The sequence below is a fragment of the Drosophila mauritiana genome, chromosome 2L (genome assembly GCF_004382145.1).
Source record: "Drosophila mauritiana strain mau12 chromosome 2L, ASM438214v1, whole genome shotgun sequence".
Lineage (NCBI taxonomy): Eukaryota > Metazoa > Arthropoda > Insecta > Diptera > Drosophilidae > Drosophila > Drosophila mauritiana.
In genome coordinates this window covers 7712895-7728503 of record NC_046667.1, presented here as the reverse complement: position 1 = coordinate 7728503, position 15609 = coordinate 7712895, and the positions used below count along the sequence as shown (strand labels likewise).

The following is a 15609-nucleotide window of genomic DNA, read 5'->3' as shown; positions in this document are numbered from 1 at the left end:
CTCTTAGCCAGATTCCGAGATTGAGGGAGCTGAGCGCAATGTTTCAAGTCGGAGATTTTGAGATTTCGAGAGTTGAAACATTTTCCACCCATTAAGTTTGTTTTTAAGGCGCACGGCGAGAACGGCTCAGTCTCGATTGTCAGCTTGTCGTGAATGGTTTTTTAGCACACACGCGGACCGGGGACCGAAGCAAAAAGTTCGCGCTTAAGTTATTTAATAACAACAACATCGTTTGCACATACCTTAATATCGCCATATATATATATAAACGACATAGCCCGCCGATCGACGCGTGTGTGTGTGTGTTAATATTCTGTGTTTGCCAGTGTGTGTTTGCCATTGTTGCCAGGGGTGGGAAGCGGGAGCTGATCTGACTGATTTGTTATTTTTGCATAAATCAATTTCGAGAGCGCGCGCCATCGATTTCCGTGCGCTGATCTGTTCTAGATGATGTCGCATGCGCGGCCGGATCGAGTTTGTCGCTTAAGTCTTTCGTTTGCCAACTGAGAGCGCTAGCATATTTCGCACGCCCATGGCTCTGACCAATTTCTCGCTGCCCTTCGGTGCCCTGGGCCAGCCCTGGGGAGTCACCATAGCCCCCCTGCATCCAATCCACCAGTTGGCCAGCAACACAAATAATCTGCTCTACTCGCCGGCTGACCACCAGCAGCAGACTCCCGCGGAGGCAGCCGCCGATCCGGAGTACTTCAAGAACAATCCCTATGCGCCGCCGCAATCGGGTGGTTATCAATATCAAAATACCGCTGGACGACGCAAGCAGAGCAACGCCTATTTGCCACCGACAGCGCCGAATGCTGTCCGGAACTCCGTTTACCACATCCAGCAGGTACAGCAGACGCAGCAGCAGCAAACGAAACAACAGCACCAGCAGCAGGATCAGCTTGAGAACAGCGTGTCCTTCCAGAGCACCAGTTCCAGGTCAAGTTCGAGCAGCACCACGGGCCAAAGTTCCATCCAGCTGACACAGACTCATGCGAGTGGCCGGGGTCCGGCGGAGGGTTCGTACTCCCGATATCCCGGACAGCAAGCACAGCCGCCACAGCAGCAGCAACCGCAACAGAAGCAATATTTTAATGCACATGGCAGTGCCAGTGCCACATTTACTAAGAACAGCGGCAGCTTTAGTATTACCAGCTTTGGCAGCAGGCAACAGCAGCAGCCGCAACAACCACCGCCATCCCAACAGCAGCAACCACCACCTGCACCACCGCCCCAAAGGTCCAGGCAGGCCAAGCCCGAGGCTCAACCAGCCCAGACATATGGAGTTGCCCCGCCGGAGAATTATCCGGAACGAGCACCAGGATTCACACGGGTTCAGGCTGGTCAGGGAGCCAGGACTCAGGTACACGCCGTTCTAGACTACGACGTGGAGGAGGGCGAGGAGGATGAGGAGGAGGACGGGGAGGAGGAAGGGCAGTTTTACGAAGGACAAGAGAATGGTGAGTACTCAACAGGACGTTTTAGTATAAAGCATACAGCAAAACAAATTAAGGAATTAGAATTTAGAGGAATAAAGTTAGAAGTTAGTCTCATGATTTCACAGTACAGGAAACTGAGTTATTTTTAAAATTCTATATGCCAACTTGTTAACCAAGAAAATGTTTTAAATGGAATGCCTATCTACCCCACGAATAAGTGACTCAAGCTGAGTTTAATTTAATGTATTTAATTGCATAATAAATGAAGCAACAAATGTGACAGTATGATCTATGTAGAACTTCGGTTGAAGAGTCCGAGAATCACTTCCTCATTCATCCAAAAGAAATTCCCGAGATTTACTCGTATCACTCTTCTAAGTACATTCCAGTTCGAGTGTTTCCTGATTTACGGAGATGGCAATCTCAACAATTAACAATTAAAAACGAACCAAATGTTGGTGGCTTAAATTGTTTGCTTTTTTGTCAAGACATATGAGTAGTGTGAATTTGGAGCATGTATGTAGATTCACAGAGATAAGCGGCATAGAGTCCCACGTTTGCACACGATTCGAAAGACGGGCGCTGAAAGTCATGTTAATTTCTGTGGTTTCGCCTGCTACTTGTTTTTGTGTATCTTTCCAATTGAGAGCAACTTCTGCACAAGATCGCCGATCAACTATAACAAATAACAAACCTGTGGGGTAAACAGCGCACAAGCAGCGAGCGGCGACAAGGTCAAAGGTCTACAAACGGATCGGCAAGGTCACTTTCAAGACAGTAATGGCCAGTGTTTGACTTTTATAGCAACTAACAGGCTGGCACGCATCACGATTTATGTTGTGCCGGGGTGTATCTGTATCTAAGACCGCCTATCTAACGGCTCAAGTATCTACGTATCTTCGTATCTGAATCTGCTGCCCTTGTTGTCCTCTTGGAAAACTGTCAGCGGCGCTTCACTTTTTCGGATGTTTCACTTTCGGTCTAGCTTGTGGCGCCTCTTTGTTTCTGCCTCTCCATCTCCATCTCAATCTGAATCTCAATCTGCGAGTTGTCGAGGCATTAGCCAGCCAGCAACCTGCCAGACTTGAGACCTCAAGTACTCAACTCGGTTACGGGGCTATTATGCAAGAAGTCGCGTTTCAATCTCCCGAAATGAGGGGCAAGGGGCCGAGCTCATGAACCAGCTCTCATATGAAGACGTGCGCACGCAAGACCAAAACTCAGATACTAGTTTGGGTCGCTCGATGTCTTGGTGCGGCAGTCAAGTACTCAACACTGGGTTTTCACCTTTGTGCAGGCAGAAAAATATCATAAAAGATGCGATCTCAACCAAAGATCAGTGCACAGAAACAAAGAATCTATTTCACAACCTGCCAAAGAATATCTCATTAGCTGAAAGTGACATGAGATCTGAACACTGCGAGAAAAAAGTATAGAAAGCAAGAAAATCATAACTAGAATTTATCTTAAATATTATTTTAAATCTGTCAAATTTGTTTGGTAATATATATTTCCTGTGAGAGCTATAAATTACCGAAATAATAGCAAAATCATAGCATTAATAATAAGGTACCATAATGAAGAAACTACTGGTCTAGAACCCTTCATATCCTTCAGATTTAGTTTTAGTAACATTTTGAGGAAATAAGTTTTTGCACTGTATGCTCCCTTTTTCGCATTCTGCAACCCGTTTTGCATCCTGCAGTATGGCTATAAAAGGGAAAGTTTCTGTCTGCGCCCAGATCCGGATCTGGGCATTACAAATGCCAGGCAGACATGAAATTTATACATGCAAGTGTCAACTGCAGTGCGATTTGTATGCAGACACCGAGTGCACTTGCAGTTGCAATGGCAGCTCTTTTTGGGTTTAACCGGGCTGATTAATGCAGTGACAACGGCCACGGATACAGCAATTCCGCCGTCCTTGCCATGAATCACCACCGAAACAGCAGCCATTTAAAAGCACTCCAATTTCCATTTTCACTTAATTTTCGAATCCATTTACATTCCGTTCACAGATAAGTCGAATAACAATCAGATGCCCACAGTGACGCCCATCCAGGGACCGATTTACTTGAAGAACGGGACGGTGCCAGTGGTGCCGCTGTTCTCCTATCCGAAACTCAACAACGGATCGTTCCTACAGATTCCGGTAAGTATGGAGGAACGAATCGATAGGTTCTAAGCACGCGCGCACTTTAATTGACACACTGCGGAAAATATAGATCGCAAATAAAAGTAGGAGCCAAAAATCACTTATGAGTTTTAAGTAACGAGCAGGCAACACCTCTGCCACCCATTTCTTTTTATATTAAAAATAAATAAAAATTTGTATTGATCTTCGGTGAGTTCTAGTTTTCCCGATTTACCACAGTGTACTCTCGATATCGATCGAGTTTGTTCATTTGCGGAAATAACTTTGACGATTTTGTGTTTCATTTCGGTTTTATTTTCCTTTTTTTTTTTGTTTTTTGCGCACGAAGGTCGTGCGAGTTCGTTTCATTAAGAGGTGTGATGATGTTGATGACGACGAATGAAGAGAGAGATTGATATTGAAAATCGGCGCATGGCGACCCGAGTAAGCTTAATCCCAAAATCCAACTCTAAACTGCACCGCCCGCCACGGCAACACCCTTCTTATCTTCTTATTTTCGAATATAAAACGAACTTTTATGTTTATGACTTACTTGAGTCATTTTCACACCCCGGCCATAATTTGTTATGGTCGCCATTCCAATCTGAGGCTCAGTACTCAATTGCCGTCTTCAATGCTAAATAGTTAATACTTATCGCCCGGACTGACCATAGTATATCTCTGGTTAATTTAGATCTGGTGGACGGCTTTGTCGGTGGCTTTGGGACTGGATGTGCGCGGCGATGTCATCAAGGGAGTGCCGTGCATCAAGCGATATCATCAACTGTTCTGCCCCACGGCCGGCAATAGTTATCCCATGTAAGTAACCATTGTTCTCTATATTTGGGCTGCGGGAAATTCCCAGTGGAAATGGTATATTGGTATTTCCCTTGGAACAGTCGTATAACTTTGTTGCGACTACATTCTCTTGATTAAGTCAAGGATGTTTGCGTTTCTGTGGTTTTCTTCTACAAGTCTTTTTTCGCCAAGAAACTGATCTGAATCACATTTAATCCGGATGACTGTTCTAAAGTGACATAGTTAACGGTTCTCATTAGCATAGGCACGAAAAATTACCATGAATTTCATCACTAGGCTTAAAGCAATGTTAAAAAGTGTGACTTTCAAAGATATTCATTCCAAAGTTCATTAACATTGGGTGCCAACATTATGCGCTAAGAAGATATTAATTTCTTTTGATTAATAATATCGTTTTCTTAATTAAAGTTTAATTTTAATTACTATTTACCGTGGGTTTTGACCTCATTTCATCTGCTTTACGGACCCTCTCAAATCAATTAATTTTTTCCAAATGAGTATTTATGATCAATCGTTTTAGTGAATCACCTGATTTCGCAAAGTATTTTGAAGTTTAATTTTAAATACGGCCACTTCCTTTGTAATTATAAAAATAAATTCATTAAATAAGTAATTTTACGGCGTACACCTGGATCAAATAAATAAATTTAAGTTCTTTTAAATACTAAATGAATTATTTTGTACAAAGCAAAACTACCTTCTTATTTTTAGAGACAAGATTGAACGTTTCATAGACGACAACAAGGCCCTGATGCGACGGATGTACGGTGACTTTGAGATGAACATGGAGGGTCCTGGCGGAGGAGGTGGCAGACAACAGGGCAAGGTGCGAAAGCGTCGCTTCATAGATGAGCCGGATATATTCATACCCCCGGGAGCATTTGCTGCCAATGCCGGGGAGACCGTCGAAGCCGGAGATAGTTACTTTGGCCAACTCCGGAAAAAGCGCCAAGCTGCCGCCGGAGGAAGTCGAAATAGAGGCGGAGCTGCCGGAGGAAGCGGCAACGGGAACACGAATGCCAATAGGCAACCGGGAAATAAGAATGGTAGTTCGGGCACCGGAAGACTCGATGCCTGCGAGTCGAAGATTGAAATTGTCACACCGTACTGGGCATCGAACTCCGCGGGTAAGATCAGAGCCATCGTAAATACTCAGCATTTCGAGCAGGCGATTCATCAGGAGGTTTGCAGGTTAGTACACTGTTAACTAAATAGTTAACAAAACAAATACTGAAATGATTTTTTTACCATTTCTAGCAATACCCAAACTCCAAGATGTGAGGGCGAGTGTGGATGCGAGCAGAAATACAAATGGCATAGATTACTCGCCTACGATCCTGATAACGATTGCAAGGGCATTTTTATGGATTGGTTCCTGTTTCCTTCGTGCTGTGTCTGTAGATGTAATCCCTAGATTACCTGACTCTGAGCAATTAATAAATAAACAATTGATAAATGTAATTGAGACAAGTAATTGTAGGTAGAATGCCACTGAATGTATTTTAGTTGTTGTTAAGTAGACCTTACGTAAGCCCTAATCGGTAGCTCTAGTTAAGAACAATTTTACACATAGTTAAGATTTTATCCGAGCCATATGTATATCTCCACTATTCTCTATATCCCCTCCATCAACATGCGATATTACTCAGCCCCCATTTTTGTTGTACGGTAATTGTAAACGTAATTGTAAAACGATTCAAATGAATAAAGTCTATGCAAATATTAAATATGAAATTTGGGACTGGGAACAGTGTATTATAGCATTTCAATTAGCACATAGTCTAGAATATCACGCGTGCATCTAAGGTATTAGCTTGGCATAACTAATTTGGCAGCCCTGTTTGGCGATATACAAAATTGCTAAGATAAATCTTTGTTTTCTATTTGACTTTAAATTATTTAAAAATGCTCAAGGCAAAGTCCATTAGGATTACTTTTAAGAGAAGGAATTTTATCTATTAAAAAAATCCACGCATATTCCTTATTCGAAAATCATGTTACTTAAATTTTGAGCAAGGTCAATATTCCTTGTGTTTCTTAAATAATGTTTCATAAAAGAACATAAAAACAACACAAAGTTACTTAAATTATAGACTTGCTTAATAAATGGTTGACAGAATGTAAAGCAATAAAATCTGTAACAATTACCTTAATCTAGCTATGAAACAATATGTGGTGGAAACAATGTCAGGTGGTCAGTTAAATAATGATTGCCATAAGACCGAAGGGGAAACCCCAAAACAATTATTGACTGTTTGATAAATTCCAACAATAGAGTTGCTAAAATTGGAATGCTTCAGTTAAGTCAGAGTGTATGCAAACAAAAGAAATAATTTTAAAAATAAAAAATTATTTTGCATCGGCCGGGAATCGAACCCGGGCCGCCCGCGTGGCAGGCGAGCATTCTACCACTGAACCACCGATGCTTGATGACTTCATACACACAAAGCCCCAGTATTTACGTCATATTTCGATGAGCTCAAAGTAGAGCTTTCAAGAGCTTTCAGCCTAGGGCAAGTTAAAGAAAATTTCATTTACTACGCTCAGTCGGAAGTCATGAGTTCAATTCCCGCATAGGGTGAATTGATTATTTCATATTTTGAGTAATTGTTTTTCCTTTTTTTTCGGATTTTATAACACACCCAAAACGCAATGGGCATCCACAATTTGCTCGCTTTCATAAAGCGTTTACATGCGAAGGGCCATAAATTAACCAGCAGCTGAGTGGTGGCGGAGAGTGGGTATGAATGAGCATATTGCTACTAGTATTCCTCATCCAGTCGGGGTCGTAAAAACCCTTGCCCTGCCCGCAACTGGCCCACTTCCCATGCCCGTCACGTATTCAATCACAGCAATGGCTACACAAAACTGCGCTATATCAAAAATTTCGGTCTATCGGTCGTGCGTGGTATACAAATGGTCCATTTCACCGGCACCACACCACAGATAGCCATAGCCAGCCGCACATATCCCAGCAGCGCGGAGGAAGACCATAACAATTGAGTGCTGGGCTCCAGTTAACGTTAACCAAAGTCGTAGCCCCGAGGACTGGGGCATTTATTGACGCCCGCAATGTCAACAATTGCAGCCATGACGACGGCAATCCCGAACAGCAACTACTAACAGCAACAGTGCGGTTATAAAGTTTTTGGACTAAGAGATACCCTGTATTCAAATAAGAAAATACTGCAATAAGAAAATATTTGAAATCTTAAACTGTATGTTTATATTCTGTATAATGATTATACCAGACAGATTTCTTGTATATAGAAAACCTATGCTCATCAATAAAAAATTGTTTTGTACGCATGGCAATAGATATTTCAAATTTAAATATTATCTTGGAAATTTTAATTTAATACCAGGCGAAGTATTTACTCAGTTCCTCCTATTACCCACTGGCTGCATCAACACCCACTACCGCGATGACTAGAACAACCCACTAAAACCCGCAGCAGCTTAACCATGAAAGTTGGCCAAGCGAAACCATTTCGCCAGATGAAGCTGGCTGTTTGGGATGCTGGTATGGCGGGTTTTTTTGGGCGTGCTGGGCGTATACGTATTATGAAGATGACGCCCGAGAACAGGACAATAGAAATGCGAGGCCACACAAACACGGTCGCGCACAGCCACAGCCACATGTAAACGAGTGTGTGGTGACAATGATATGGATAGGATGTTGTTGTTTGGTACTTTCGTTGGCTTTTCCCGACGCTGCGCGCGCACTAAAAGTGAAATGGGAAAAGAGCTCGGCTTCGGAGACAGGACAAACCAAAGGCTAATTCGAATTCCCCATAGGGGCGTAGCGCATTCGTAGGGCGGAATATCCGGGCCGTGGTCGAAGGCGACGGCGGCGTCCTGGCGTCATCTCCAAATCTCGGCCAGCGCCAGCAATTTTGGCTATAAATACAAATGTCGGCACGCAGCTTGGCTTAAACTTACATTGTTATCCTAGTTCACAACATCGCTCGGGGTCTCCTCAACTTCGCCGAACAAAACACATTCGCTACGTGACGTTGTTAGGACGGAATCCTCATCCACCCACTCGCGCCAGGACAACTCCGTAACTTGAAACTCCAGCGAAAAACACAAACCGTGAGTCACAGCGGGCTGCAGGTGCAGATGTACCAGTTGCCTTCGCTTCTGGTTTCAGTGTCAGTGCCATAATCATAAATTTCGAGCATTGTGTAATCCTCTTTCGATTGGGTAAACAAACCAAGTGGCTCCGCTGCAGTTTTATTATTACTGCGCAGTCAAGAAAACGCGAATTACATTTAATTGAATTTTTCGGAGGCGCCACTTGAAGAGAAATACACGCGAAAAGGGAAATACAAAGATGTTAAAGTTGTAGAACGATACTCTAAAAGTTGCACCCAAATATTTATAAGTTTCATCGTTTCATTTGATTGAGAAATATAAAAAAGTTCCAGAATTTTAACAAATCAAGACTTATTCCCAACTAACAGTCCCCAAATAGATCCGAATAACACAAGACAAACTTATCAAATTAATAATAGATTCCCGAGAGATAAGCTTCAGATGCATGCTTTCAAGATTTATGAGTAAATTAATAGGAATCCCAGTGGATGACTCTCCTTCAGTCATCGGAAATAAATTATCTGTGACTCGATTCCCTGCAATCTGTGAGTCTGTGCGATGCATTTCTGGTTTGTTTTTATTCCCACTGCGACCCCACCTTAAAAGCCATCAGCATTGCCATGCCAATTACACATCCTGCAATTGTCTTCGTCTTTCTTGCAATGCTGCAAGGGGTTCACACACTTGCCTCTCTCTCCTTGCAGCCCGGTGCCACGCCCCCCAACCAGGACAACAATGGGAGTGCCACGGAGGCAGGGAACTGAAATTGGCTGTGGAAGTGGACACAGGTGGCTCTTGGTTTGGATGACGGTGCTGCTCCTGGTCGTCCCACCGCATCTGGTCGACGGCCGTTACCTGCCGACAAGGTCGCATGGCGACGATTTGGACAAGTTGCGTGAACTGATGCTGCAGGTGAGCACGACTACACTGAGCGAAAGTTTTGGTGCATCTGTAAATAGTTTTGCGAGGAAATTAGGGAGTTTTGAGGCGCATTAAAATTAATAATTTACAAGAAATCTTCAATGGATAAATTTAATTTATAAATATTAACACTAAATACTTCGGATACCGAGAAGGACATACAAAATATACATTTATTTTGAAATAAAAGCAACAGTGAAATGTATTAAATAATCAATTTTTAGAGCACACATCTAATTGAATTAAGTTTGTAAATATGTTTTAGACAAATTGCATAGTGGCTTTCATAAATATTTGTGTACATATTTACTGCTAAATGGTCCATGCCTTAATTAATGGAGTGCTGAGTTATGCTGTTATCATTTCACATTTATCATTGACGCTTTAATGGATCGCCAGCTGAAAATGATCCATTATTGACCATTTCTTCAGTGTATCTGAGTGAGTGTGCGATGGGTATCTTCACTTCAGCCGAGTTTTGTGCATTGGCATTTTTGGTGCGCTGTCAATATAATTAACTAAATGAAAAGAGAGCCAAAGCGTGGTATTAAGTTGCAATTATGTCGCCAATTATTGAGGTTTTATTTTCGACGTGTTTTTGTTTTCGTGCGTTTCTACCTTTTGGTTTTTTTTCTCTTTTAGATTTTGGTGTTTTGTTTTTGGTCACTTATGGCGTGGAGTAGAGTGGTATTAAATGGAATGGAATGGAGGTTACGTCATAGTCTCGGATATAAGGTTACACAGGTCCCTCGGCCACGGCCCCAATCATTCCAGCGAAGATTCCTGCTAACCGCACCACCTCTCTTTTTCTCTTTCTTGTTCCAATCTCCTGGCGCTGCGGTTTCTTGTGCGTCTGCAAACCATTTCAGAAATATTTTTACATATTTCGCAAGCGTTTCTTCTTTTCCCCTCCTCCATCCACGGAGGAGCCTGCTCGGCTACAATCGCCAACTTGGCCAACACTTGCATGCCGGGCACCTCATCTTTTGCACAATTTTTGATTCGCCGCCACCGCGGCAGTTGTTGTTACTTTATGTGTGCGTCTGTAGTTTTTTTTTCGGCACAGTTTCCTGTTCTTTTTCGCAACCAAGACACAAAAATGCGGCTCAACTAGGAGGGTAGGAGAATCGAGAGACCAGGGAAACGGGGGTCACCAGGGGATTCGGCGAGGAAGCCCCACTTAGCTGCCTTTGGATGTGCACAAATCCAATGCAGCTGCAAGTCAGCGCGACTTTAGCCTACAAAATGCCTAAATGCAACTGTTTGTCTACCAACGAATTGAGTATCTGTAGCAGACAGCTTCGGCACTGAAAAAAAATATTCATTGAAACATAAGCAATAAGCTATTATATATATTATGCTGTATTAATATCGAATATACATATTTGGTGCCAAAATGTGGGATGTTAGCCGTATATTTAACACACCCCATTAATAGACAGTCTATGACAGCGCAAATTTAATGTTTCAACGAAGATTGATCAAGAATTTCCGGTCCAGGCTTCTAGTCTGAATTTTCCCTGAATGTATGGACGTTCATGGCTCTCAACCCCTTTGCAGACTCTTTTCTGAGTCACGGTCCCTGCAAATCGATAAGTCGCTGACGTCGTCGCGCAGACAAAGACCAAAAACCAAAGACCAAGGAGACCAAGAGAAGACCATGTTTGGACAAAAAGCCGAGCAGAAAAATAAAGCATGGCAAAAAGTATGAGACCGAGCGAAAAGAAAAGGGAAATCAAATGTCAAATAGCAAATAATGACGGTGACGTGGTCGCATTGCCGCTGATGAAGGTTGACTTGACTACGTCACTCTGAAGACAGGCGGCAGTTGGGGGGGAAAAACAAGCAGAATGCGAAATGAAAACACTTGACACACAATAATGCATTGAACCTGAGTAGCTGCTAGAAGCTAAAAAAGCTGAGAGCAACAGCAGCATTAGGGACATGAGACAACATAACTTGGCCTTTAGCTTATTGCCTTGCACAGGATGGATGTCAACAGGACGACACGACATCCATCCACATCCCCTCGAATCTCCCTTGCCTTTTGGACCGAGATGACAATGGAGATGGACGGAATTCCCAGAAGCAATTTGTGTTATAGAGAATGTGGAAAATGACAATTTCATAATGCTCTTGACTTATTAGAGATATATTGGATTATAATTGTGTCGACTCAGGGGTTGCAAAATGGTACGTGGGTAAACTTTATAATTGGTTAAGGGGCTTGAAACTAATTTGAGGATGAACTTGAGCATTTGATTCAATGTTAATTTAATGAAGAGATGAGTGGGGTCTTAAACGTAATCCATTAGGCAGACAATTTAATGCGGTAAGAACAGATTTCAAGTGTGGATAACAAAGTGGCTAAAATTCATTTACTTTGTTAAGCTTCTTAATGAAATTGGATGTAAATGGTATTTGCAGCTTATTGGTTGGATATTTTTACCAAATTAAACATTCACACTATGTTACATTCTTACCAATTCACCATTCTTTAAGAACTATCCATAAACTTTATATGAAATATGTGCCATATTTTATAGAAGTTTTCGACCTCCCCCAATCACAACATTATGTCCAACTGATGGCAATTATTTCGAACATTCGTTTTCCACTTGCCACAAATGTCTTAGCCAACAAATCCCACCACTCATCAAGTGGCCCATTCCACAGAGCAGAAATTGCCGAACCCAAAACAAACCATCTTCAACACCCAAAGATTCCCCCTCGCATAAAATCCAGTCGAAACGCAGCTGTTTATTTATAAAGTATCTGTCAACTCCCTTTCCAATCGGCAAAATCCGAATCCTGAGATCGATTCATGGAAGTAGACAAAGATAGCTGGAAAAAGGGAGAGGGATGCCAAATAAAATCACATAACTTTTCACTTAACGACAACTCTCAAATTAAACTGTCCAAAGAGGCCTTAATGAAAAGAAGGGAGATGAACCCAGCTGACACCACCCCTCAACCCCTGGAAAACTCAACCTTCCCCCTGCTAGCCAGATGCAATGCGATAACAATCCCAGAGTCATCATCGCTTTCCTGTAGACCTCTAGACCATTAATGCCATTTAAGTCAAGGAAAGCGAAAGGAGGGAAGTATTGCAAACTGTCCGAAAATATAAACAAAATACTGTCTTTTTTCTTCTCTTTCAAAATTAGCAATAAAATAATTACTTGGCGCGAAATTGTTTTAGGTTTTTCGCTTAATCTGCTGTTGTTAGTGTTTGTTCACACATCATCACCAGTCTTGGCCAAAAAAAGAAGACAAAAGCTCAGCTCCAAGGGGGCAAAAGCGACAGGGCTTACAGTGGTAGCCAGAAAAGAGGTTGGTGGCTGATAATTACACGACAATACCCCCCATTAACACATATTCAGCTCATCAGTGCTCACAGCAGCAGAGATGAGGAGCCAAAAGTTGGTAGCCAAGTTGAGCTGCTCCAAGACTGGTTAACCCATTTTGGCTGCAAGTTACGCGAACTCGATAGATTCTTCGAATTTTTTAGATATCTCAGTTGCCTTGAATGGGTGATGGTAACACATGGGTTTTTAAATGCTTCCATTTTAAAGAAGCTATTAAAGTGGAGTTAACTGCTCAAGATAAGTGACTTTTGCACACTCCAAGTGGTTACAAATTCCTTTACCACTTTAAACTAGTACTTTTTTTAAAACTTAAATAGTTAACTTCACGAAACCAGTGGGTTAATCCATGCAAACAACAGAAGCAGGCCGCCTGGTCGTTATAGATAAAGTTCATTCGATTTAATGATGCGCCAAAAAGAAAAATTAAAATTAACAAAAAAGACGAAGATAGCGAAAAATGTGTGACGAACTTCCCACGTTGGATAAATAAGATTTCAACAGATTTCTGAAATAACTGACTCCATCATCGCAAGGCGGCGGGGGGTCGAGTCGTGTTAACAACAGCAACTATACGATAATTATAACAACCATAACAACAGCTCGGAGTTTAAATCTTTCTCTGCCCGTCTTGCGTTTTGTGTTTGCAGATTTTGGAGTTGAGCAATGAGGACCCACAACAGCAGCAGCAGCAGCAGCAGCAACACCCACAGCTGCGTCTCCGCAATGAGGCCACCGGTGGCAGCAGCAGCAGCAGCAACATCAACAATCCACGCGTGTCCATCGGCAACTCGAATGCTGCCTGGCTGCAGAAACTGAGTGCCATGGGTGCCCTGGACGAGTTGGGCGGAGATGGAGCCCGGTTCAATCCCAACTATGGTCGTTATTAAGCCATCTGGGCCGGGACACCTGACGACAACAGCCACCACGACTATGGACACGGAAACTAGGGGCCGGGGGAAGCCATGTTGCGAGCGAAAATGTTCTGGGTCCGAAAAAGGGGATACTAGTGTCGGAAATGTTCACAGGATTAAAATCCAATTGAAACGAAAGCAAAGTGCGTGAAAATGGACAAATAAATGAAGCAAAGGATAGTCCTGGAAATCGCTTTGAAGTACTTTGAATGAGCTTGTGCCACTTTGGAATGTTGTGAAGGACACTTTGGAAAATCACTTTCAAATGCTTGAGACCTTTTATACAATTATATTAGCGGACCCTTTTGATTCCTGCATATGCAAAACCTACTCACTAATGTTAATTTGATTATACTCTCTTTAAAGTAATTTTTTAGTATTTATTGCAAAAAACTTGTCAATTTCTTTACACAAGCTCCTTGCCAAAGAATATGTTAATTTTGGTTCCTTAAAAATATACAAATTCCAATTAAATTTTTTCAAAACACAAGGAATATTTTGCAAAGTTTTTTGCCCAACAGAAACACACTTTTGAAATGTTTGTATACCATTCAAAAAGTTTAAACATGGTTTTCCCCCTGCCCCGAACTGAATAACACTTACTGGTTTAGAATGCAGAACGATAAACAGAAGAGATATTCAGAATTGAAATGAATCTGGAAAACTTAAAAGGACAAAAACAGTTCCTATGCTAGAACAATAATTTTTAAAATCCTTTGGGTAAGCCCGAAGTGTAAAATGTACCTATATGTATGTACCTATGTGTTGTAGAGCAACCCCGTCCCTCTGAAAAAGAAAAAAACTCTGAAAAAAACCCTTAATGGTGTAGACTAAGTGCGGATTTTCAACTTCTTTTTGCGCGGTCAAACAAGAGATAAAAAAAAATTAAAAGTGCGATAAAATTGTAAATATTTTACCCCGAAAACTTCCACAACCGCCCCACGAACAATAATAACTGGAGTTTTAATGGGCCCCAAGGCTGGCCAGGCATATGAAGATATATTGTAAAACGTATTGTGTATTTATAAATTATACTACTCCCAACTAACCTCCACTAGATGGCCTCCGCTGGAAGATGGGCCCAAGTTTAATGCGATTTCGGTTGAGACTTTATGGCCAGCAACGTGTCGAGGGAGATACATATATATGTACTTATACACACTACTTAATTCGTACCCATATATAAATGTACATTTAATTGTTGTTAACTTACGTTATCTTTATTACTTATGACTCGCCGCAGAAGCAACAATAAAAGAAATCATTTTCAATGCTACATCCCTCCTCTCTCAACTAGATCTCTGGCCACCGATACAGTGAAGCCTGTTGCGTAACGCATGCAGAGTGTAACGCAACCCTACAACGGTCTCAGATTTAGATTCAGATTCGGATTCGGATTCATCTCATCTTTTGGTCTGCTCAGATACTCGTGCATTTCACATCCAACTGCTTGAGGGCGCCGCCATCCGAAAGATTCCCATCTATCTCAATTTACTTTCACGTGCTTCAAGTGCAACTCTCGACAAATTAAACGGCGCAAAGTGGCACCCACCACCAGAAAGACACGTCGCATCTCCCGAACCCAAAAACCCCAATCCAATACAATTAAATACAATCCAATACGCCATTCCGAACCCATTCCCAATGTCAGTTCGAAGCCGTTAAGTACTTTTTACCCGCCAAGTGCCGTTTCTCGTTTTGTAAACGAAATTATAATTGTTTTCCCGCTTGTTTTTTGTTTTTTTATGTTAATATAATATCATTTAAATGGTTCCGTCTGCCTTTGCTTTTGCCTGTTACATAAAGTCACAAGAGATACAATATAATAATTAGTATCTGTGCACGCCGAGGTGTAGATGGCAGCCAGTTGGTAGCTGACTCTTAAATGGTATACCTACATATGTATGTTTTGGGGGGAG

The 15609-nt window shown here is 42.0% G+C and overlaps 2 protein-coding genes and 1 non-coding gene across 3 annotated transcripts; 2 read left to right on the top strand and 1 right to left on the bottom strand.

Moving 5' to 3' along the window:
• The first annotated feature begins 114 nt into the window (after nucleotides 1-114).
• On the top strand, nucleotides 115-6119 carry LOC117150330 (protein spaetzle 3). The gene is made up of 5 exons (XM_033317174.1): nucleotides 115-1460; nucleotides 3458-3591; nucleotides 4268-4392; nucleotides 5104-5583; nucleotides 5650-6119. Exons 1-5 carry the CDS (start codon nucleotides 533-535, stop codon nucleotides 5804-5806), a joined length of 1824 nt encoding a protein of 607 aa, XP_033173065.1. The 5' UTR covers nucleotides 115-532; the 3' UTR covers nucleotides 5807-6119.
• Nucleotides 6120-6747: 628 nt separating this feature from the next.
• Nucleotides 6748-6818, bottom strand: Trnag-gcc. Its single transcript has one exon. It is a non-coding gene; the product is annotated as a tRNA-Gly (tRNA).
• A 1458-nt stretch (nucleotides 6819-8276) lies between these two features.
• On the top strand, nucleotides 8277-14943 carry LOC117150653. The gene is made up of 3 exons (XM_033317639.1): nucleotides 8277-8487; nucleotides 9195-9402; nucleotides 13427-14943. The coding sequence occupies exons 2-3, from the start codon at nucleotides 9226-9228 to the stop codon at nucleotides 13664-13666; spliced, it is 417 nt and encodes a 138-aa protein (XP_033173530.1). The 5' UTR covers nucleotides 8277-8487; nucleotides 9195-9225; the 3' UTR covers nucleotides 13667-14943.
• Nucleotides 14944-15609: the final 666 nt, after the last annotated feature.

What these genes read in the sequence shown, in the direction of transcription:
- LOC117150653 (XM_033317639.1), top strand. Translation starts at nt 9,226, where the DNA reads ATGGGAGTGCCACGGAGGCAGGGAACTGAAATTGGCTGTGGAAGTGGA. An exon ending in TGCGTGAACTGATGCTGCAG is followed by an intron (nt 9,403 to 13,426) that starts GTGAGCACGACT and finishes TTGTGTTTGCAG; the next exon opens with ATTTTGGAGTTGAGCAATGA.
- LOC117150330 (XM_033317174.1), top strand. Translation starts at nt 533, where the DNA reads ATGGCTCTGACCAATTTCTCGCTGCCCTTCGGTGCCCTGGGCCAGCCC. An exon ending in TTACGAAGGACAAGAGAATG is followed by an intron (nt 1,461 to 3,457) that starts GTGAGTACTCAA and finishes TTCCGTTCACAG; the next exon opens with ATAAGTCGAATAACAATCAG. An exon ending in GATCGTTCCTACAGATTCCG is followed by an intron (nt 3,592 to 4,267) that starts GTAAGTATGGAG and finishes TGGTTAATTTAG; the next exon opens with ATCTGGTGGACGGCTTTGTC.